This window comes from Carlito syrichta, unplaced genomic scaffold (assembly GCF_000164805.1).
Source record: "Carlito syrichta isolate Samal-C Ts95f unplaced genomic scaffold, Tarsius_syrichta-2.0.1 Scaffold302134, whole genome shotgun sequence".
NCBI classification, from domain to species: Eukaryota; Metazoa; Chordata; class Mammalia; order Primates; family Tarsiidae; genus Carlito; species Carlito syrichta.
In genome coordinates, this window is record NW_007246230.1 from 35,092 (window position 1) to 58,402 (window position 23,311).

At 39.5% G+C, this 23,311-nt stretch overlaps 1 protein-coding gene across 1 annotated transcript; it reads right to left on the minus strand.

Moving 5' to 3' along the window:
• Nucleotides 1–259: 259 nt before the first annotated feature.
• On the minus strand, nucleotides 260–17,853 carry TNFSF4 (TNF superfamily member 4). The gene is made up of 3 exons (XM_008056104.1): nucleotides 17,701–17,853; nucleotides 2,421–2,469; nucleotides 260–606 (listed from the first exon to the last, which is right to left on the minus strand). Exons 1-3 carry the CDS (start codon nucleotides 17,851–17,853, stop codon nucleotides 260–262), a joined length of 549 nt encoding a protein of 182 aa, XP_008054295.1.
• Nucleotides 17,854–23,311: the final 5,458 nt, after the last annotated feature.

Below are 23,311 nucleotides of genomic sequence, written 5' to 3' on the forward strand. Positions count from 1 at the left end.
TTCTCGCTAAGGTTCGTAGTGGGCTTGAGATAATTGTGTGGGATGAGGAATAGGCCATTTAGACAACATAAGGATAAATAAAGTTAAGTGGTATATAAAATAAGTTTTAAATATCCCTGAGGGGTGGGGGTAGGATCTGCTCCTGGTCACATCCTGTGTGGCTGAGCTTGGACGACTCCTTCACTCACTCGCAGGGAAGAGTCCGTGTCCTGTCCTCCCATCATGCTGATGTCTGGTTTTAGGTGCTGTCATCAGACTTTCAGTGGGCACAGAATCCACCAGGGTTTTGATGGATGAGAATCAGTTCTCCACCATTCACCTGGAGGTCATCGCAGGAGGTGTCATGGGTGGTCACATTCAGGTAGACTTTGTCTTTGAAACCCAGAGAGGCCACCATGATGGAGTTGACAGACCTGACCTTGCTCAGAACAAGGGGCTCCCGACCCTTCCGGTAGTGAAGGCTGATGTTGACCTCCTGGGAGAAGTAGCCCTTCAGGGAGATGAGATAAAACCCATCACAGCTGATGATGATGGAGTTGTTTTGCACCGTCATGGTTTCGCCCTGGTTTGGGGATGTGATGATGAAACCTTTCTCCTTCTCACATCCTAAAGAGAGTAGGGTAAGAATATTTTTTAAGTGACTTCTAAACATAGTACTGGGCAATAACTTTCTAATACATGTGAAATCAGGTGAAAAGAAAGTGATAGGAAGAGATTCTTAACAGAGAGCAAGAGAGCACTGTGTTTCTACCTGTAGAATGGAAGAAGAGGCAAAGCTGATACTAGAGGCCAACAGTGTCTCAAACAGGGCTGGAATTCGGCAGCTGAGAGATTACAGCAATTGTTACAACAGACCTATGGCAGGAAAGGTGGCTTCCAGGTTTCTCTAATTTTTCAGAACTAGGAGGGGTTGGCCACTACAGCACTTCCTTTCTTGCCCAGTGGATGGACCACTCAAGGGGGTAGGGAGGGGGCAATACTCCTGGCCCTGGTCCTGCACACTACCCTTGCTTTGAAGCTTGATTCAAAGCAGTTGCTTTTAACTATTCCCTATCTTTTTTCCATCTGACCATGAAATGCAAAGTTTCCACATGCCCCTGAGCATCAGACTTACCAACAGCCTTTGCTACTGCTTTTGCCAGCAGTCACTTAAGCTTAATGATGCAGCTAAGAACGGAATGCCTGTGGGCTCAGGGTGGGCTCCATAAGATGCAAGCAGAAGAGCTGAAGGACAGACTTGCTTCTCTTCTACCTCCTATTTTTTCCCTCTAATTTTTTCTGTAAAATACCTTGGGAAGAGTCACTGCCACAGGAGAAAGAAAATGAGAAAGAGGAGGAGAGGAAGTGGTAGCTTTGGTAGTTTTGTGCAGAGCTATTCCAATCGCAACAAAAAGCCTAAGTTTCTTTTATTTCCATATGAACTCCAATATCATACTGAATGAGCAAGTAGCCACTTCTTGAACACAGCCAGTTCTGGCCCATGTACCTTGGTGATGCAAAAGAATACATCTTTAATGCTAGACGCAGTTCTGTAATTCTTGTCTCATGCCTGTCCCAAGGGTCATTCTTGGAATGGAAAGTGAGGATTCCCTTATGGAGGGCAAGAGATATGTCCTTTAAGACTCAGGAGAACTTTCTAAAAAGTGAATATTTATATAGAAACCACTAGTGGTTGTGCCAGTATCAATCATGGACCTAAGCAATGCTCTCACTGGACTCAAAGTATAACCTTTGCTTTCTGTCAAGGGCTTTAACTCTCATAAAGGTATAATCTTGTCCCAGAAAAAAAAATAGCAGGAGACAATGTGTCTTACAGTCAGGCAGACTTCTAAGAAGCAAAGCCTCAGTTTTCTTAGCTGAAAAATTAGAATAGTTCCTACTCAAAGAGTTCCTGTAAGGAATTAGTGAGGCACATAAAGTAATTAATACAGAGACAAACACATATTTGTTAACTATCACTCTTCTTTTCTTTTGTATACACCTTTGTCCCTAATAAAAATAATATGCACAAAGATCAGAATATCACATGTTCTCACTCATATAATGGACCTTGAACATCCAGTGTAATACTATAAGAAAATGACTGACGGTACTGGGAAACTATGGGGGGGGGATGGGATTAACAGTAGCAAATATCTGTCTGGGGCTGGGAAAACACCTCTTATCAACAGGGTGCCTGAATGAAACGTAATTGTACACCTAACACTTAACTATACCCCACAAAACCATAATAAAAAATACTGATTAATTATAAAAATAATAATAATAATAATAATATGCAGGCTCTAAAAACTCTGGGATTTACATGGAATTTAATTCCTTTCATAAGGAAAAATAGCAATCTTGTATTCTGGAGGAAATTAAGAGACGAGAAAATTCTTTCAAACATATAAATCAATCAAACTTTTGACAATACTTACTGGTATATTGTACTTTTATACTTTGAATTGGAGGATACTGAGGTGACACCTGAGGGAGGAAAAAGATATACTTTTAGGGAAAAAAAAGTGAACAAATGGACTTGGAAATTCAAATCCAATGGAACAGAAATACAAGAGCCTGTAGAGGGAAAGACGTGATGAAAGACTTGGTTTTTTCAGTGAAGATTGAACCCAGACTTCCTACCTGCCCCCCCCCCCTTGCTTTTTCATAGCACCTCCAAGATAAGTTAGAGAACTATTATGTTCTTTCATGCAAGAATCTGAGACATGTCCTCATTTCTGCCAAATTCTTATTTGGTATATTGTTTTGATGCACTGAGCCCCAATTTTCCATTTTGGATAACAGAGTGAAAACAGTCTATATAAAATTAATAAACATCAGTCCACAGGGTAAAAGCCATAGAAAAGACCCAAACCCTGAAAAGCTGCTGCTATAGTTAGAATTTATCAAACCTTTTGTTTCTAAGTTTGGGTTCACTCCAATAGAGGGCAATTGATTGTCTTCATGTCCTGATCCTGGGGATGGGGGAAGCTGCTCCTTCAAGACTGATAACATATATTTCCTTAAACAATGGACCTAAGACTGCATAGATCTCCTTGAAGATAAAAGCAGAGGCTGAAGGACAAATGTGGCTCCAATCTCCAGGGACCTCACCTTCCCACATCTTCCTCCTAAACAACCTCCAAAATGGCTTACTGCCTAGGGGCTAGTAGCCCATGGTCACAGGACTTGCTTTATGAATAGTGTTTATGTAAAACCTAAGAAGATATTTTCAGGCTTTGAATTATGATGAACCTGTGGCCCCACCTGGGTTCAGAACACATACCAGGAAGCTAACTTCTCCGATCCTGCGACACCCCCTCCCAGAAATTGACTCTGTGACATGAAGGCAGCTTCAACACCCCCATGACATCATCAACCAAGCAGCAGTCCCTAGTTCCTCGTTCACCAAATCCCCTTTAAAAATCCTAGTCTCTGAATTCTCAGGGAGATGGATTTGAGACATATCTCCCACCCTCCTCGCTCAGCTGCCTTGCAGTTTTAAACTCTTTCTCCACTGTAATGGCTGAATCAGTCTTGTTTTTTTCTGGGCAACAGGCATAAGAAACCGGTCAGCCTGTAACAAGAGCATTTAATGGCTATCTTGTTAAGAAATCTACTCACTCATAGAGATTCCCTCATGGAGAGGGCTGTGACCAATCAATCCATAGTGGCCACGGACTCCCAGAATGCACTAGGAGTAAGTTCTGGATGCTTCCTGCATAATGGTTTTTCTGCTGTAACACAGGAGTAAGAACATCCTATTTTCAGGGGCACAGCCAACAATAACTGTTCTACTCCTTCAGAGTTCAGTAGATTGGGTGCAGCTTTTTTCTAACATTGAGTCTTTCCCTTCTCTTCAACAGCTTGAAAAACCTGACTTGAACCAAGTCAGTACTCAACAGCAAGAAAAGAAATAAAACAGTGGAGAAGAAGCCTGGTAGATAAAATGTTTATAGTAATCTAGTGGTTAAAAGAACAATATGGAACCAGTTTCAACATTTATTAAGTAAAAAAAGAAAGGCAGAATTATATGTAAAGTACATTGACATTTGTCTTAAAAATAATAATAATGCTTGCAGTGGACACCGAATTGATCTAAAATAATATATTAATACAAGAAACTAGTTGCAAATTTTGCCTCTGAACAAAGAAATTGGAAGCCTGAGGTCAGGAGGAGGGACACTACTTTATATGGCCTCCTGGTTGTTTATTTGTTTATTTTTAATTTTGTATTATATGCTTGTATTGCCTACTAAAAAGAAAAATAGGAAAAAAGCCCAGGCAACCCCCTTGGTTCCCACCCACTGTGGAAGCTTTTCTGTCCTCTCAATAAATCCTACTTTCTCACTTAAAAAAAAAAAAGCCTATTGTGCCTGACAAAAATGACACCTCTTCCGGCAAAGTTATTTTTGGTGAGATGTCTTGTCAAAGGTGTAGGGAGGGTGTGTTTTCATGCTGTGAGTAGTGGAATCCCTGACTCCCACTCTCCGGGCACACTCATAGCATCAGTTACGCGGATTCCGCTGGGGACTGCCCACACACATGAGAAATTCCCTGTTTCCCTTATGAATATAATAACAAGCTGAAACCCATAGGCAGTGCTGGAAGAAAGGAGAGAACTTTTGTGAGTGCTGCCAATGGCTGGGTTGTAGGAGCAGTGTTATTAATAGTTTAATGTGTTAGCACATGGAAAGCGATGTTGACTTGGATAGAAATGGAAGTCTATAGCTCCCTCCCCTCTGTTCCCTGTTTGTGGCAACTGAATTAATATTTCTTGTGCTTAAGGCAATGCTATAGAAGAAGACGTGTCAAAAGGTAGATGACTCTATCACCACATCCCCTAAGTAAATAAATGTCTCCACTGCTCTGTGGGCCAGTTGGTGTCAGCATGACACCTGTAAGAGTCAGAAGCACAATAAGCACAGGGCTCAGCACACAGCAACTTGGTTCCAAGGCTAGGCAGACAGGTACTGTGTCATTTTAGGCACATTTCATAATCTTCCTAGAGGTCAGTTTCTCATCTTTAAAACTCACTAGAAGATCATGAACATCCCTTTAGAAGGAACTTTCTATAATTTAAAATTTTAAAGTTGCAATTTTAAGTCAGTTTTAATAAAAGAGGAAAAAAATGAAACTTCCTCATTCCCAAATTTACTTCAAGCTCCCAAATCTAAAAGTCCTTGTGATTTGATTATTTTGACTGACTTGACAAAAATCTCCAGAAGTGTCTTGCAAATTAAAGAAATTCCCCAACTTTTTAAAGTTTATGATGAGGTAGGGCTTGTAGTGATAAAGCAGATATCCTCTGGGACCAAGATACTGACAGGCAGTGAGGAAAGTGTACTCCCTTTCAGAGTGTGGATTTCCAGTAGATCATTTTCTTCAGGTTGATCTATTGGAACTCCAGGTTCAGGTGTCTTGTTCCTTCTGAAAGTCACCAAGGATAGAAATTTGTGTTTTCTCAGAAGACTTTTACTTCTGAGTCTCTTACTTGTGAGCACCAATACCTTCAAGTTTAGGCAATGTTGTAAAGTAGAAAAAGATTATCCTTCCTCTTCTTCCTCATCTTCCATACCTGATGACCTAATATTGACTACCCCACTGCCCAGAGATACTCCCACAGAGCCCAAGTCAAAACCTTGCACAGCCTGTCTCCAACCTCCTTCTCAAGCTTTAGTGCCACACATACCCTTTCTTTGTGTGATGAGTTAGCCAACCGTTTGCTCCCATCTCCTTGCCCTTGGATAGAGAGCCTCGTAATATAGGACAGAGAGCATAGGCTTTGAAGTCAGATTCAGCTCAGACCATGACTTCTTTGGTTTTGTGAATTTGAAAAAGTTCATATGGTGTCTTAGCTTTAGATTTCATATGTGTGAAAATAAGGCATACTGCTATGATTGGAATGTTCCAGGAGATGACTCTGAAGATTGAATAACTTAAAGCACCCGTCAATTGCCTGGTACATGATAAGCATTCAAAAAATGCTCACTTCCACTCTCCTCTCTACCAGGAATGTCCCTTCATCTGTCTCTGCCATCAGACTCTTACCACCTTCAAGGCCTTCCCTTAGCAAGTATTTAAAATCATTCTGTTTAAATAGATGTTTATAGTAGCTTTGCTCACAATATCAAAACTTGGAAGCAGCCAAGATGTTCTTTAGTAAGTAAATGGATAAATAAAACCTGTGATACATTATTCAACACCAAAAAGAAATGAACTATCAAACCATGAAAAGAGATGGCGGCATTTTAAAAGCTTATTATTATATGAAAGAAGGCAATCTGAAAAAGGTACACACTGTATGATTTTAACTATATGCCATTCTGAAGAAAGCACACTATGGGGACTACAACCATCAGTGGGTGCCAAGGGTTAGGAGACTGGGGAGAAATAAATAGGTGGAGCACAGGGTATTTTTAGGATGGTGAAACTGTTCTGTATGATGCTATAATGATGACATATGTCATTATTCATTTGTCAAAACCCACAGAATGAACAACACCAAGAGTGAACCTCAATGTAAAAAAAAAAAAATCACCTTATTGACTCATAATACTGCCAATGGATACAAGTCTTATCTCCCATACTTAGGCTACTTAGCTGGTAACCTTGAGAAAATTGCATTTGCCTTGCCAATTTTCAGTTTCTACACCAGTAAAATGGATATAAAAAAAGCTACAGCTCAGAGGTTGTTGCAAAGTTTGAATGAAAAAATGTATGTGAGTGATCAGCACCTGGCATAGAACATTGTAAGGAGTTGATCAGCATCAGTTTTTAATCTTGGATGCACACAGAAGGCAAGATCCATGTCGCATACTATATTATATATGTACTATATGTGTATTCATATATGATAGCAGAATAAAAGAATGACTAAAAGAAAAAAAGACTAACAAAGTCATCATATCAACCCTCTGACTCTCAGTAGTCCAGAGAAACAATACAAAAGAATCTGGTCTTCATGAAAACAGTTAGAAGGTATTTGGTCTCCCCACATATATAAACTTAGTGTTCTGTATATCAAGAAAAGCAAAATTCCCAGATCCTCTCCAGATATTAAAAGAAAACAGAAAATATCAAAAGGTCATTTGACCAATTGACTGTATAATGCACAAGTGTCATGTCTGGGAGCAGCTGATGATGCAACAGAAAGGTCTGTCCAATGCTTCTTTTATGTGGGGGGAGGATACCATACATGTAGTGATTATAGTGATTAAGTATGGGCTTGTACTGTACCCATCATCTGAATTGTGAAATTTCATCCCTCACCCACCCTCCCCCCCTCACCTTTTGTAATCTCCAGTGTCAGTTATTCTACTCCGTATGTTCATGCATATGTGTACCCATTGCTTCGTTCCCACTTATAAGTGAGAAACATCTGGTATTTGACTGTTTCTGTGTTATCTCACTTAGATAATGGCCTCCAGTTTCATCCATGTTGCTGCAAAAGACATGATTTCATTCTTTTGCGTGGAGATACACACACACACACACACACACACACACACACACACACACACACACATATATATCCTGGATGTCAGTTTCTCATCTTCAAAACTCACTAGAAGATCATGAGCATCCCTTCAGAAAAAAGTTGCAATTTTAAGCCAATTTTAACAAAAGAGAAAAAAAATGAAATTTTCTCATTCCCAAATTTACTTCAAGCTTCCTAATCTAAAAGTCCTTGTGATTTGATAATTTTTACAGACTTTGCAAAAATCTCCAGAGGCTTCTTGCAAATTAAAGAAATTTCCCAACTTTTTTAAGTGCCCTGGTGAAGTAGAGCTGGTAGTGATAAAGCAGATATCCTCTGGGATCAACATACGCAAATCACTAAGTGTAATACATCACATGAACAGAATGAAGGACACCTCCTCCACATTGGCAAAAGGTTTCCCTTAAGGACTATTTTCACTGGGAAACAAAAAAAGTCACTAGGAGTAAGATCAGGTGCATGGAGAAAGTGAGGCAAGAGGGATCATGCTGTTTTGGGTCAAAAACTGCTAAACACTCAGCACAGTGTGGACATAAATCATCCATCATGAAATGGGCAAATGTGTTGAAGGAACCTCAAAAAAAATTCACTGAAGCCAAATGCAGGCTCTCACAACAATGCTAGCTGGCACACTGATGTCAGTGGGTTCCTAGAACACTTAACTAATGGGGGAAGCCTGTACTACAAAAAGTAATAATGGATTTTTTGGGGTAGCCCTTCTTAAACTATGGTTTTATTGTCCCTAAAATTTAGCAAGCGGCAGATTCTTAAGAAGAATATCAGAAATTTAGGAAAACAATCAAATGAACCAAAAAATCCATGTTACATAAAGACAGTTTCAGTATTATGCTTGACCTAATGCATCAAGTCTTGACATCCTCAAGGGGAAGAGTCTTTTGTATCTGGCTCCTCTTTCCACATTAACTGGAGAAGTCCTTGAAGTACACTGATGGAAAAATCTAACAAGGCATTTCTGAAAACTCCCTTCTTCACCTCAGTGATTGGGTAAGTATCCATCATAATATCCTAGTATCAAGTTAGTCTCTAAGCAACTGAAAGGGTAGATTTACAATGTACCCACCTTACCTCTTACCATGTCTCAAACACAATAGCACTCAGCAAATAAATTTTCACTGAACCCAGGTGAAATGTAGCCCTTAGGTCATGGCTGAACCTTTGCCAGTGGCTGCATGGTCACATAATAGCTGACACTGGCTCTAATCAACACCACAACTTGCTCAAAGTTTTTTTTTTTTTTGGAATTGGAGTCTCACTCTGTCGCCCAGAGTGGAGTGCAGTGGCCGCTCCCGGCCACCGCAGCCTCAACCTGCTGGGCTCCAGCGATCCTTCCGCCTCAGCCTTCCAAGTAGCTGGAATTACAGGCATGCGCTACCACGCCCGGCTGATTTTTTGATTTATTGTAGAGATGAGGTCTCGCTGCCCAGGCGGGTCTCGAACCCGCGGGCTCAGGCAATCCACTCACCTCAGCCTCCCAAAGGCGCGGGATTACAGGCTGAGCCACCGAGCCCGGCTTTGCCCAAAGTTTTTAAATTGTCTCATTCATCCTTGAATACAGAGAGCAGCAGAATTATTACAGTCAATATCCTTCTATTTGAAATCATCCTCATTTCTCCATCTTATTTGCTACAGAAAAAGGATAAAATATTGCCTTGGGAAGTCAACCTAGTAGAGCAGACAAGGCATTGGGCTGAGAGTAAACACACCTGGGTTCTGTTCTTCAGCCAGAACAAGTCCTTTCCCTTCCTCAGCTTCTACTATCCCCTTCTCAATGATCAGCCTCAATTAAGATGATTAGAATCAAGTGTCTAAGAATACTTCTATTTCAGAGATTAGGCCAATCACAGTATTCAAAAGAGGAATCTCAGGGGCTGAGTGATAAGAAGATCGTCTGAACAAAAGCAGCAGACCTCCTCCTCCCCAAGTGGCTGCTTCTGACACTTATGAGCAAACAAGATTATTCATAGTATTGTGCATACAGCAAAACTCTTAGACTCATTTGTGGGAGGCTAAGTAATCCTCTGCATGTGCTCTGATACAAACTGAGACTGGTGACTGGTAAAATTATCACGGAATATCAGTGCCATCGGACGTGGATGATGGCAGTGGCAATGATGACAATGTCAATTTAAACTGGAGCCTTTCTGTTAATTGGTGGAAGAAAAACCAACAACCTAACGCAACAGAAAAATATGCTCACATTATAATCCCAATCAAGAAACCAGGCATTGGAGCTAGTGGGTAGCTTTTTGTGAAACTTCTTATTGAAGAATTGCATCCTACATGGGAATCCATTGCTTATCATACACTACTGTTTATTTACCTGCCTTCTTTTCCTACTGGGTTCCAAACTCTGGGAGGGCAAGGAAGACCATATCGATTTTGCTCACCATTGTGTCCTCAGTGATGGGCAACTGATGTTCCATAAACATTGTTGAATAAGTAAATGAATAAATGATTTTCAGTGGATTGAATAGTGTCTCCCCAAAATTCATGTACTTGTGGAATCTCAAATGTGACCTTATTTTAAAATAGGTCTTTGCCAATATAATTAGCTAAGTTGACATGAGGTCAACTAGGTTAGGGTGGGCCCTAAATCTAATATGACTGATGTCCTCAGAAGACAAGGAAAGGACATACAGAGGTAGACACATGAAGGAAGACCATATGGAGATGGAAAAGAGCTTGGAATGATGCAGCTACGAGCCAAAGGACACTGAGGGCTGTTAGGAGCCACCAGGAGATGGCAGGATTTTGCTTGGTTTCAAATTTCTGCTTTCTAGTACTAGGAGAGAGTAAATTTCTTTTGACTTAAGCCACCTAGTTTGCAGTAATTTGTTCCTACGGCCCTGGGAAACTACTGCATGATTGAATGAATATTTACATATAGTGTGCAAATTATACTATTATACTAAAGTAATTATTTGAACCAGAGTCTGGAAGAACTAGAAAGGTCCTGGAAGATTTTATAGTCTAATCACCTATTGCTTAAAAGAGAGAGAGAGAGATGCAAATAAGACTCAGAGAGAATTAATGACTTAACTATAAAAGTACCAGAATCCAGGTCCTCTTCCTCTTCTACACATATATCATACATGCAATGCTTTGACTGCTTCTTGAGAATAACCAATAAGGTATCATGCAATTGTTAGGACTCTACTGATTATGTTATCTGTATTTATGTCAGTAGATTTCAATCTTTGTTTTAAAAAGAGTCTTTCTTCTGTCTGTGATGGCATAAGTCCTTCCTCCAATTTTTCTTCAAAAGCACCTGATACCAGAAAAGAAAACAAATTTTAAAAACAACCAGTCAACATTCTTGAAGCTCGGAGTCATGGAGTCATGGCCAAGTATATTGAAAAGAGACAGGACTAGAATGTAGGTTGGCTCTTAGTTTCTAACCCTGACCTTTCTGTGCAAACCTAGTCAGTCTCTATGCTTCAAATTTCTTCAGCGACGACTGCACAAAACCTTTCTGCAAGGCCGTAGTGACAAAGTACGGCCAGAAGCAGGGAAAGCACTTCAGAAATTAGGGACTGCTATTGAAAACAGTACCTTGAAGGATACCATTCAACCTCCTTACTATCCATCTGTCCCCCAAAAAAAGAGCTTTGATTCAGTCTTATTTTACCATACACATGGCCAGAATAATGGCTGTAGGGGCCTTGGAAGCTAAAAACTGTAAGCAACCAACACACAAGTAATTCAAAATATGTTTTATATTACTAAATTGCACAAGATGTGTTTTACAATTTATAACCTAGTGTGGCTTTTTTATTTTCCCTTGATGACTGCTTTGATGCTTCCTTATGATCTTTGTAATATTATTTCACTTTTAACCTGATCTTTGTTTGACACTGGCTTTCTAGGCTCCTGCTCTGGCTGCCAACAGGCAAGCCCAACCCTGAAACACCTCATTTAACTCACTGGCACCCTCTCTTCCCCACCTATACATAGAATACCTTGGATATAAAGCTTTCCATTCACAAGCTCTTATTAAATGTGTACTGTTTGTTTATCTTTTTGTCAGTCAGCGTGTGTTCTTAAATAAAATTTTTATATTATCAAAGTTAGATATGTTTAAACAAATTAAGAACCCACCCAAGATACATCTCAGAATGAAAGGTGTACTGAAAAGAAAAAAAATTTAGTTATGCCAATCATATCCTAAATGTTTCTAGTACTGTGAACCATGCCTCTTGCAAATCTAATTTTCTGCCTTATTGGACAGCCAAGTCATTGGAGAATTACATAAAATATATCAAAGTGAGGGAAAATGGAACCAGCATGACTCATGTGTTCTAGTGTGGAATTTGAAATCTCTTGAGCCACTTTCAGACAGACACCAACCTCATAACACTTCATATCCTCATAAATTCTCCTTTTCATTCTTTCTTTGCTCTCTAACGCAGCCATGAGCTCTTAATTCAAAATTCATCTTCAAAAATAATAGAACTATTCTGAGGTGGATTTTTTAATTATAAAAATTTACAGTAGGGAAATCAAGATCTATAAAGTTGAGTTTAACACTTTCTAAAATTTAAGCCATGGGGTGTGTGTGTCTGTGTGTGTGTGTGTGCTACAAAGTAAACATTTTAGTGACAGTATGCTTATGAAAGCACTGTCATGAATAGCAACAACAATAATATCAGCATTTACAAAGTTCTGTATCATCTGAGCCTCACAAAAACCAAATTCCAATTTTGGAAATGATCAAACTGACACTAGGAGAATTTCAGGGAATTTACTCAGGGTTCAGAGTTTTTGGTTCCTGGTCCAGTGTACTCTTTTTACACCTCAGTGACTTCCAACCCAAATCTGAGAAGATGTTTTATATTTTGTAATTTTGTGTAATAAAGTATGTTTTCATTCCCTTGTTTGAAAAGATGTGGCTATCACAAATTAGGGTGACTGCAGACAAAATATACAAGGCTTAGAATGTTGGAGAACTGTGTTGATACAACTTTATCACTTTACCATGTATTTCATCTGTGACTGTGGGGACATAAGCCTTTCTACTTCTTAACTCATATTTTTTTATTTGTTAGATGGTAATAAGAACACTGTGCATGGCTCCCCTAACCCAAGTTACTCAAGAAGATTAATGTTAACTTTCCATGGAGAATCCCTGAATGTGAAGGGAATACTGCAGGCCTTCTGAGAGTGAAGTCATTGCTTTTGGGAGAAACAGAATTGGAAGGGCAGGTGACCAGCCCTCAGGAAGGTTGTGTCTACTCAGTGCTAGTGGCCAGGGGCTGAGGAGAAGAGGAAGATGGAGCATGTATGCCTGGGTCTACACCACGGGCCTGTCCACCTATTTCCCAGTTCTCCTCTGTGTGTGTGCATTTGTGTCTATATGGGCACGTGTGTGAAATTATCCAGCATAATCCCAATTCAAGTCATTCTGTCCTATTTTGAGTATATGAGTCACAACATATACTGAAGTTTTCATTTAGAAAGTGTCATCACTATGTAAACAATGGACACTATTAGGCCCCCTGATATTGTTCATTCTCTTATATGTGGATGAGCACTTGACTGACTGTTTTCCAATCTTCTTCAGGAAAAGAGGGTAGATTCTCTTTACAAGACACAGGGGAATGGTTAGTTTTACTGTAGTGCCCCCTAGTGTCTATCAAATGAGATTTACTGTGTATATTTGCCAATATATAGACTACATAAGAGAAGCAAAATTTGGAGAAGCAACGACTTTGGTAAACGTTCCTGTATTGTATTTGACTTAAAATATAATGAAGTTTATTCCCTCAGCACGATTTTCACGAAACCCTTTGTGATCTGACCCCATCTAGATTTTTACCTTCATCCCTGACACTCTTCCCCGTGAAGACACAACTTCAGCTCTTCAAAACGCCTTGCTGTTCCGGCTCAGTCCCCTCTTTTCTTCTGGCCCTCTTGTCTGTTTAGAAAATTTCTACTCCTCTTACTGTTCATTCTCTCTTCAGTTAGTTTCCCTGACTCCCCAGAAGGCTGAGACTGCCCTTCCTGCCTCCTCTTCCCTTCCCATTGTCCCTTGAGCATGCCTCTACAAGGCTCCTTCAATCCCTGTCCCTACCCCCCATATCTTGACTGTGCGTTCAAAGAGTTCAAAAACCTCCTCCAATGAATGTTTGCATCTCCAGTGCCTCAAATAGTACAAGAATATACTCAATGGAATGAATTTGTATAAGGATGTTTTGATTAACAATAGGAAGAACCCTAATCTAGGAGTCAGGAGTTTCTGGTTAAGTAACTAGTTAAGTGATCATGAGCAATTCACCTACCCTCTCTGGGTTTCTGTTTTCTTATCTCGAAAACAACAATTCTGTTTTTTAGCAATACCTTCTATAAGAGTCTCAAAGTACCTCTGACTAGTCAGTTCAATACTTCAGATGTTTCCTTTAATTTTCAAAGATTTGTTTATAAAAAGCAAATTCAAATGCATTTGAAATTATCTTATTTTCATGTGTCATGAAAAAAGAATTTCTAGAAACTTGCTAGATTACATGGAGGTATTTAAATTGAGCTCATCTGAAACAAGATTTTTCAGTCAAACTTCTCTTTCTCTTATTACATGATACATAGAAAGGTCCAAGTTATAACCTGAAACTTCATCAAGAAACTGTGTTCTAATTCTGGCTCCCACTGATAGCGAACTGGTCGAGCCACTTTCTAACTACCTCCACATTTGTTTTTCCCAATCAAAAAATGTTATGAGAATTAAAGTTTTCATGGTGTGAATTGCTGAAAAATTCACTAAAAGCCCTCATATCTTTAAGGTGTTATAAAGGTGATGAGAATCTTGGAAGAGTAAGACTTCAGTGAAGCTTCTCACAACTTGTAGGTCAGAGTTATTTTCTGCCCTTGTTCCCCAGCTGAAGTTCCAAATATGACTGGAAGGCCAACACTTTAAGCGGAAGTCTCAATGTAATATCCAAACTCTGTGTATTGGTTTTGGTGACACACAGCACTCGTTTTTATAATTTGTGTCTTGAATATTCTTCTAGGACATAAACTTCCTTCCCCTTTCTAAACAATGTATTTTGCCAATCAAGAATAAGTTATCTAGATATTTACAGAGTATATAAATTAGGTATAGAAAAGTATATTTGGGCAAATTTGATTTGCCCCAGTCCTTTTTTTAAAAGCCAAGAAATCCATAAACTTAAACCTAAAAGTCTGTTGGCTCACATTTTGTGTTTCTCATATCTCAGTCTATGAATACATAAGCTACATACTCAGAGGTATGAGCTGGAAGAGATCTTCCTGATCATCCAATCCAACTACATCATGTTACAAATGAGAAAATCCAGGCCCAAAGAGAAAAGTGAATTATATGAAGAGTGAGAGTGGAAAAAGTCCATCTTTTTTTCTGGCATCTCAAAAGTAAAATATTCTGCTTTTCATGTAATACTATATAAATTTGATTGAAGGAAATGTTGATTGCCAAATGAAGTTTAATAACTATATCTGTATTTACATAGCCATCCATGTATACAATTATTTTATAAGGCTAAAAATTAAATCTAAGAAATAGAAAAGTATTATTATTTCCCCAATTCGTTTCTCTTGCAATAGAAGAAATCCAATTTGACTGGGTAAATGATGAAGATTTCACCTCTATTTCACCTCCAACACACATCACTGTAGCATTATGTCTTATAACAGTAGAGGTTTGACCTGATCACCACACTCCTTCGTCCCTGAATAAAAATTCCAAACATTCTTGCAGATGGGTTTTAAAAGGCTATTAGTCAATGTCCCCTTTTCATCAGCTACTCTACAAACCGTCTCTCTCAATTTCTCTCTCTCTTCTGTCTCTCTCTCTCTCTCTCACACACACACACACACACACTGCTGCCACCACTGACACCAACATTATTTTATCAGGTTCCAGGGAAACACAAACACAACCCATCTATGCCATCCCTCCCATAATAAAGTTTAAATAATAAATGCAAGATTAAATTGTAAGGACCAATTGTGCTGCCCTAGGTTTTATAACAAAAGAAATTGTGCTGACTAAAACAGTCTAGCTAGAAATAAGAAAAAAAGTAATATCAAGTGAGGGTATTTTAAATATCTGAACCACAAAAAAAATTAGGAGTAGACAGGAGCATGTTTCTTAAGCAAGCAACTCAAACACGCCCCTTTGTCTTTGCTTGCACGTCTGCACCAGAATTGCAGAAAGTTAATTCTCTCCTAGAAATTGCCCACTGTGAGTTCTAATGTCTTAGAAACCAGTACTCAGTTTTTCTTCCCACAGCATTCCTTCTGTCCCCGAGTTGTTGAGTGGCTTGCCAGAAAGGACCCCTTTTCTTTTCAGCATCCCAGGGTATTGATAGTCTAGGATGGCCCCCACCAGCAGCAGACTGTACATCCATATTTCATCTTTTTTTTTAGTCAGAGTCTCACTCTATCGCCCAGGACAGAGTGCAGTGGCACGCTCACGGCCACCCCAGCTTCGACCTGCTGGACTTGGGCGATCCTTCCACCTTAGTCTTCCAAGAAGCTGGAACCACTGGCGTGGGCTACCATGCCCAGCTAATTTTTTGATTGATTGCAGAGACAAGATCTCACCAAGTTGCCCATGCTGGTCTCAAACCCCTGGGCTCAGGCAATCCTCTTGCCTCGGCCTCCCAAAGTGCTGGTATAACAGGCTTGAGCCACCATGCCTGGCCCGTGTTTCATCTTCTGCTTTCTCCTTCTCAGAGCCCTTGTACAGTTGACTAACCTTGACTGGGACCGTGTGTCCTGTCTTTTTATCAGCCCACGATATAAAGAAATTGTAACACTGTGGTTGTTTAAAAAAACACTCTCAGGGCTTGCAGACCTGGTGAATGGACTCAGCTGTTCTATTTTTGGTTACACTGTTTGCTCTTTTCTCTCTTCTCGGAAGAACCTGATTCCGGTTGATGTCTTGGGCATCCTGCCATGGACACCTCACCCCACCCCCATGCACTCTCCCAAATAGACTACTTTAATTTCAATGAAAAGATTTTGCATGGAGGAGTAAATGTGTAGTGTGATGAGGAGAGGATGAGTTTGCTGTGCTGACTGGTCCGCAGACTCAGCTAAACTTCTGGAATTTGGGTACACAAGCACTCTCTGCGGTACAATGATCACAACCACACACATTTCCACCAGCCGCTGTGCACCAAAACCCCCATTTCCTGTAGACTGAGACAAGCCCAGGCATTTTCTAGGACTGTTCATCTTATCCTGGCTTAATTTGAGGTACCCAGTATTTGACACGACCCTCAGAAATAAAAGTTACTACTGTCTGATCTTTATCAGGAAGAGACTTTCTAACCCAGAGCAACCAGCCAGGAAAGCAAGAATGATCAGAACAGCCCCAAAAGGGAACATGAAGAGAGTATAGATTTATTTTCTTTTTAGTGGCATCTCCTTGGAGACCTAATGATGTTTGTATAACTAAACTACTAAATAAGAAAAGAATAATGTAAAAGAGGGAAGTGTGGAGCAAGAATACAGAGAAGAAAAAATAGAAAGAACATTTTATTTAAGTGGGGAAAATACTAGAGAACTAGAATTTACCTACTACATGATGTACTGAATGAAGCAGAAAAAGACAAAGTGATGTTGTTAAGTTGAGACTTGTAGAGACAGACTATGAGAAACAAGACCAAATTACATTGCTGGGGTGAATGGGTGGATGCGGAGGCACACACAAATGCACACATCCGTCACTGCACTGGAAATGCAGGGAAAGATGTTTGGAGGAACTGAGTAGTGATACCCTCAGCAATCATTAAAAAGAAAATCTCCTTGAGTATCCATGGGGTGTAAGAACATGGTAGGAAAGCGGAACTTGCCTCTTATTTCCTTTTTATATTAGTTCCCTGATCGAATACATTGCAGTAGAAAGGATAGACCAAGTATACCAGTGACTCACAGCTTCAAAGTAGCAGCTCGTAGAGGAAGGCCAGAATTCTAGCATTGCAAAGAAAATGAAAAAAATCTAGAAGTTGTGTCTCTGCCCTTCCTCCACTCTGCCCTGCATCTGCACCATTGAAAAGAAGGAAGGAAAGGAGCGACAGAAGGGTGTTTAACCACACTTTACAATTGCCACAGGGAGGGAAGAAAACTCAACAACTTGGGCATCAGATTATATCTAGGTGACTGCAGCTGTGGCAGTTGCCACCAGCACAAGCTGGAAGCAAGCCCCATGGTGGTCTTACCTGAGGAGTGGGGAAGTGCAGGCAGATGAAAACAAAGCACAGGAGCAGCCCCATCCCCTGAATCACAGAGGCCACCAGCAGCAGCTTGCTCCTCTGGAATCTTGGCTTGGCTGCGTTCCCCACAGTCTCATCTGGGGGCTGGACCCCTTCCATCTTCGCAGTCTGGATACAGGGATGATACAGACACAGAAAAGGGGAACCTGGAGGGCAAGGAGGAGATCAAGGCAAAACAAAGCCTATCAATCAGAAAACAGGCAGAGGACCCAGGACCAGAGATAAAAGGCGATTGAAAGAGCAGAACGATCTCTCTCAGTTTTAACGCTGCAACTTTTGCAGGCAGGCGGGGGAACTTCTTTGTGACTAATCTGAATTTCCCCTTTACTTTCTTTCTTTTTTTTCTCTGGGCTAACAGGGAGTTGTTTTTGGTGGCATTCCAGTTCTGATTTGAGTGACTGTGAAATAACAGTCATAAAAGTGTGCTATTTTCTTACTTCTCATTGCACCAGTAATAAATTGTGGGTCATTAAAATAAAATAGCTGTTTACTCATTTGTTTTCAAAAAATGACTAAAAGAGTCAGAGCCAACAAAGTCATAAAAACTATTGAAAACTAGAGATAAGCTGTGCTGTGTACTATATCACAATGGATGTGATAAAGATAAAAATCATCATTCACTGATGTGGAAGCCCACATAATCTCCCCAAGATGTCTTTTTAAAATTCAATTTAATTTAATTTAATTTAATTTTAAAGATGTGGAGTGCAAGTCAGGATTAGATATACAAGTGGTATGGTACAGGTAAAGTTTGGGCTTACCTTTGGTCCCCATTTTGCCTGGTTTGAGATCAGGTACCCTTATTCCCAAGGTGTCTTAAATCACTTTAAGATTTAACTTTAGGGAAAATGCCGGCCTAAGATTCTTGTTTGCACTTTATAATGTAACAAAACATTGAACTCCTTTTACAGATTTAGAAGTGAAGCACACACAGACCATTCTTGGAATGAAAAAAACAAAAAAAAAGAAAATAAGATGGTGGATCACATAGAAATAAGAACAAGATGCTGTAGTCATAGTCCATTACGTTAGAATAACTAAACTAGCATTTTTTAGCTTCTACGGTGTGTCAGACACTACATCAGACAACCTTGCAATCTGTCTCTAATTTAATTGTTTAAGCCAAATTCAATAAACATATGACCAATTTTCTACATACCAGAAAAGAAGCAGAGTAGTATCCTGGCTTTTCCTTTTTCTTCCACTTCACATTTTTCCCATATGTAATTTTGTCTTGAATGTGAACAAAGAATAGATCCAAATAAGCCTTGAGAGTTGTTCCTATTTTTGAAGTCATGACTGGACTCAGAATTTGAAAAGTAAGAGTATTCTACCAACAGACACTAGTTACTCTTTAGTACTGAAATAAACAAATAAATGAAATAAATGATAAAAGTATTCACAATGTGAAGTTCAAATCAGCAAATATTTACTGGTTATACAAGCCCAGTGCTGTCCTGGACAACATAGGGATGCTAGGGAGGAGCTGTTTAAGACAGAATTCTGTCTTGCTCCTGTGGTCAAGTGTGTCTCTCTGTGTTCCCCATGAGGCACTCAACAGATATTTAAAGACAGAAAAAAGGGAGAAATATTTTGGATATCAGTAATACAAGATTGTTACAGCCAACTTCATTTCACAGAAAATAGAAATGAGGCATATTCAAAAGAGAAACAGTTTGTGGGAAATGGAGGGTACATTAGTATTATGGTATTAATCTGTTAAGATAATTAATACCTGTTTTACAATATTTATGCCTTGCATTTGGAGAAAATATTGGGCTTCAGAAGCTCAAGTTTTTAATCTGAAAGATAAGGTAACTTAAGACACAATATCATAGACTCCAAGCCAAAATTAGAAACCAAGTTCTTCTAAGCATGTCTGTCATAGTTACTCCCATGAGCAAAGCATGTGTTACATCCAGGGTGTGAAAAAAAATTGACAGAAAAATCAGTGTATAAAGCCGAATTATGGTGCAATAATTAATCATAAATGGGCACTGAAATCAGTAATTAGTCATATATTTTCAAAAAATGACTTAAAGAGTCACAGCAAAAAAAAGTCATAAATACTATTGGAAACTAAAGATAAGCTGAAAAAGAAACAGCAAAAACTATGCACGCTGAAAACTATAGAGAATATTTTCAAATGATTGTCAAAAGAATGAAAAAATAAAAGCAGTGCACACATGCGTCCTCTGAGCAGCATTCATGCTCACTGCTGACATCATGGCTTCAAGGGAGAAAATTTTTCACAAACTCAACTACACCCATATTTAGGCTGGCCGGTCAATGGCATACCTCTCATCTCCCCTGTCTTGGTCTCCTACTACCATATTTTGCCTAGTTGTAATTTTTGTTTAAATTTAAGTGAAATTTTACACTTAATTTTTTTAATTAGACACATTCTCCTAGCTTTTTAACATTATTTGTGCAAAGAGAGAGAATGCACACACATACACACACACAAATTGGGCTGGAAGTTTCAGGTGAGACCTTCTGATAGACTATGTAAGCATTTCAAAGTTCATCAATTGACCGATTTAGCATCTGAGTTATTGAAACCACCATCATAGATATCACTGATGGCATTTCAGTCTCAGGCAGATGGACAGAGTCATTTTGAAAATTTTTTTTTAAAAAACAAAGTTGACCTGTTTGTAAAGGATTCAAATATGTTACTAAATCTATGGACAATTTTTCTTAAAGCTTCTCACAAAGATAAAACACATGGACATACCAGAACAAACTAGCTTTGTAATAAGTCACAGGAAGTAAAATATACTAAAGTAATTACCTTCTCATAGGTCATTAACCTCTAAATAAATAGTCATTTCAAGACTACAGACAAGTATAAAAAAAGAAAAAGGTTTTGATCACACATGAAATACCTCATGTTTGGAAAGAAGCAAAAAGTTTGGGGGGTTTTGTTGTGTTTGCTTTTGGTGCTCTGGTTTGTAGTGGTAAATCTGCACTTTTCACTTGTCTTCAAGTCAAGTTGTCATGTGTTCATTCAGCAAGCCTGAGCCAGATGCTGAGGAAAACGACATGAACAAAACACATCCTTAGTCCTCAAGGAGGTCACAGACTGGAAGCAGGACATCCATGGCCTGGAAAGCCCTGAGTCCTAGGTCTCAGTGCAGGAGAGAGGGGTGCCCAGGGACAGGTGCTTGTCTCAACTGTTCCGTGTCCATTCAGGGAATTATAGCTGGAGAGGAGGATGAGGAAGGAAAGTGGCCTCTGGGAAGGAGGCTGAGAAGAAGCTGCCATGAACAAACTTTCATTACAAGTTAGGAACTTTGGACTTCATTTTGCAGGCACTGGGGAAATACAGACATGTTTGAATCAGAATGTGATACAATCACATTTTAGAAAAAAAAAAAATCATTACTGCTGAGGGCAAGAGAAATGGCAGGGTGGGATCAAGGTGACCAGTTGAGACATTTCCAGGATACTCTGTGCCAGCTGAAGGAATGAGTGAGATCTAAAAGTCCACCTCTATACTCAGCTCTCTGAGCTCTTTATCCTGGCAATGGAAGGTTTCCTTCTACAAGAAGAAGTGTCTTTATAATCCCACAGAGGTGTATTTTGCTTTCCAGACCTTGAACAAAGGGCTGCATCCATGCAGATAAAGACTCTTTCTAATTTATAAACTCAGAAGGGTGCTTCTTTCTAAAACACGCAAAGACAGTAACACAAGCTAGGGCACTTGGGCTTACAATTATCCAGGTGAAAAATAATAAGGTCCTAACTAAAGCAGATAAAGAGAAGAAAAGATATTCACAGTGGCTGTTCATTCACCAAACATTGTGAGGGTGTACTCTGTGCCAGCTTCTGAGCATACACAGTTTCTGCTCTAGGACAAATGACAGAATGATGTGGGAGGTGATGGAAAGAAATGTATTTTCAAATGTCAAAAATCTGATTTGCCATCTGCCTTCTCAACCTACTCTTGACCCTGATATCACTATCTGGATTAATGTTTTTGCCACTCCATGACCTCAAAACCCCAGAATTGACTCTGCCCCTTGCCTCCAATCAGTCAAGATTTGTAGGACTAGTCTTGCAATGCAGTTTATACTTTCCTCCTCTTTGGCATTCCTACTAATTCTGATCTAGCACCTCACTGCTCCTCACGAGCTCCTGAATTAAACTTCCAGTGGTTCTCCCTGCTTCCATTCTTTTTGCTCACCATTCTGTTCTGTTTGGCAGAATTTCTAACTCAATGTAATTATGATCCCATCAAGGTCTTCCATTATATAGAGAATAGTATTGAGATTTTTTTAGCTTGATACTGAAGTCACTCCATAATTGAGTCCCAAGTATCCTCCCCAAACTTCTATTTTCTAGTTATTTCTAATATTTACTCTACCTCAAATATCCTTACCCTCCACCTCTGATTATCAAAACCCTACACACTACATACTTCCCCGTGAAGGGCTTCTCTGTGTATTAGTGAGCTTGCAGTGTTCCCAAAAAGGCTAAATGAAAACCTTGAAGAAATACTACTTAGGGGATTCCAGCATTGAGTAGAAGGTCGGAAAGACTAGTGCTTCTTAAAGCCTAGGTGATCATCAGAATCATTCGACGAGTTTTTCTTTTTTTTTTTAATTAATCAATTTTTTAAATCAATCAATATTTTTTATTATGGTTTTGTGGGGTACAGTTAAGGGTTAGGTGTACAATTATGTTTCATTCAGGCACCCTGTTGATAAGAGGTGTTTTCCCATCCCCAGACAGATATTTTGCTACTGTTAATCCCATCCCCCTTCCCCCCCATAGTTTCCCAGTACCATCAGTCATTCTCTTATAGTATTACGTTGGATGTTCAAGGTCCATTATATGAGTGAGAACATGCGATACTCGGATCTTTGTTTCTGTGAGAGATCACTCAGTATTATAGATTATAGTTCCATCCAGGTTGCTGCGAAATTCATGATTTTGTTCTTTTTTGTGGCTGCATAGTATTCCATCATGTATATGTACCACATTTATTTAATCTAGTCCTCTTTTGATGGGCAGCATGGTTGTTTCCAGGTTCTTGCTATTGTGAACAATGCTGCGATAAACATACGTGTGCAGGTATCTTTTTTATAGAGTGATTTGTGTTCTTCAGGGTATATTCCCAGTAGGGGGATTGTGGGGTCATATGGAAGGTCAATTTTTAGAGCTTTTAGGAATCGCCACACTGCTTTCCACAGAGGTTGCACTAGTTTACACTCCCACCAACAGTGTAGAAGTGTTCCCTTTTCACCACACCCTCTCCAGCAGCTGTTATTTTTTGAGTTGTTGATAATTGCCATTCTGACTGGAGTTAGGTGGTATCTCAGTGTGGTTTTGATTTGCATCTCCCTGATGATTAGTGAGGTTGAGCATTTCTTCATGTGTTTGTTGGCTGCTCGAATGTCTTCTTTTGTGAAGTGTCTGTTCATGTCTTTTGCCCATTTTATAATGGGGTTGTTTGTTTTCTTCTTTTCAGTACGTTTGAGTTCCTTGTAGATCCAGGATGTTAAGCCTTTGTCAGACCTAGAGTTGGCAAATACTTTTTCCCAGTCTGCTG

What these genes read in the sequence shown, in the direction of transcription:
- TNFSF4 (XM_008056104.1), bottom strand. Translation starts at nt 17,853, where the DNA reads ATGGAAGGGGTCCAGCCCCCAGATGAGACTGTGGGGAACGCAGCCAAG. An exon ending in TGCACTTCCCCACTCCTCAG is followed by an intron (nt 2,470 to 17,700) that starts GTAAGACCACCA and finishes TTCCTCCCTCAG; the next exon opens with GTGTCACCTCAGTATCCTCC. An exon ending in TATAAAAGTACAATATACCA is followed by an intron (nt 607 to 2,420) that starts GTAAGTATTGTC and finishes TACTCTCTTTAG; the next exon opens with GATGTGAGAAGGAGAAAGGT.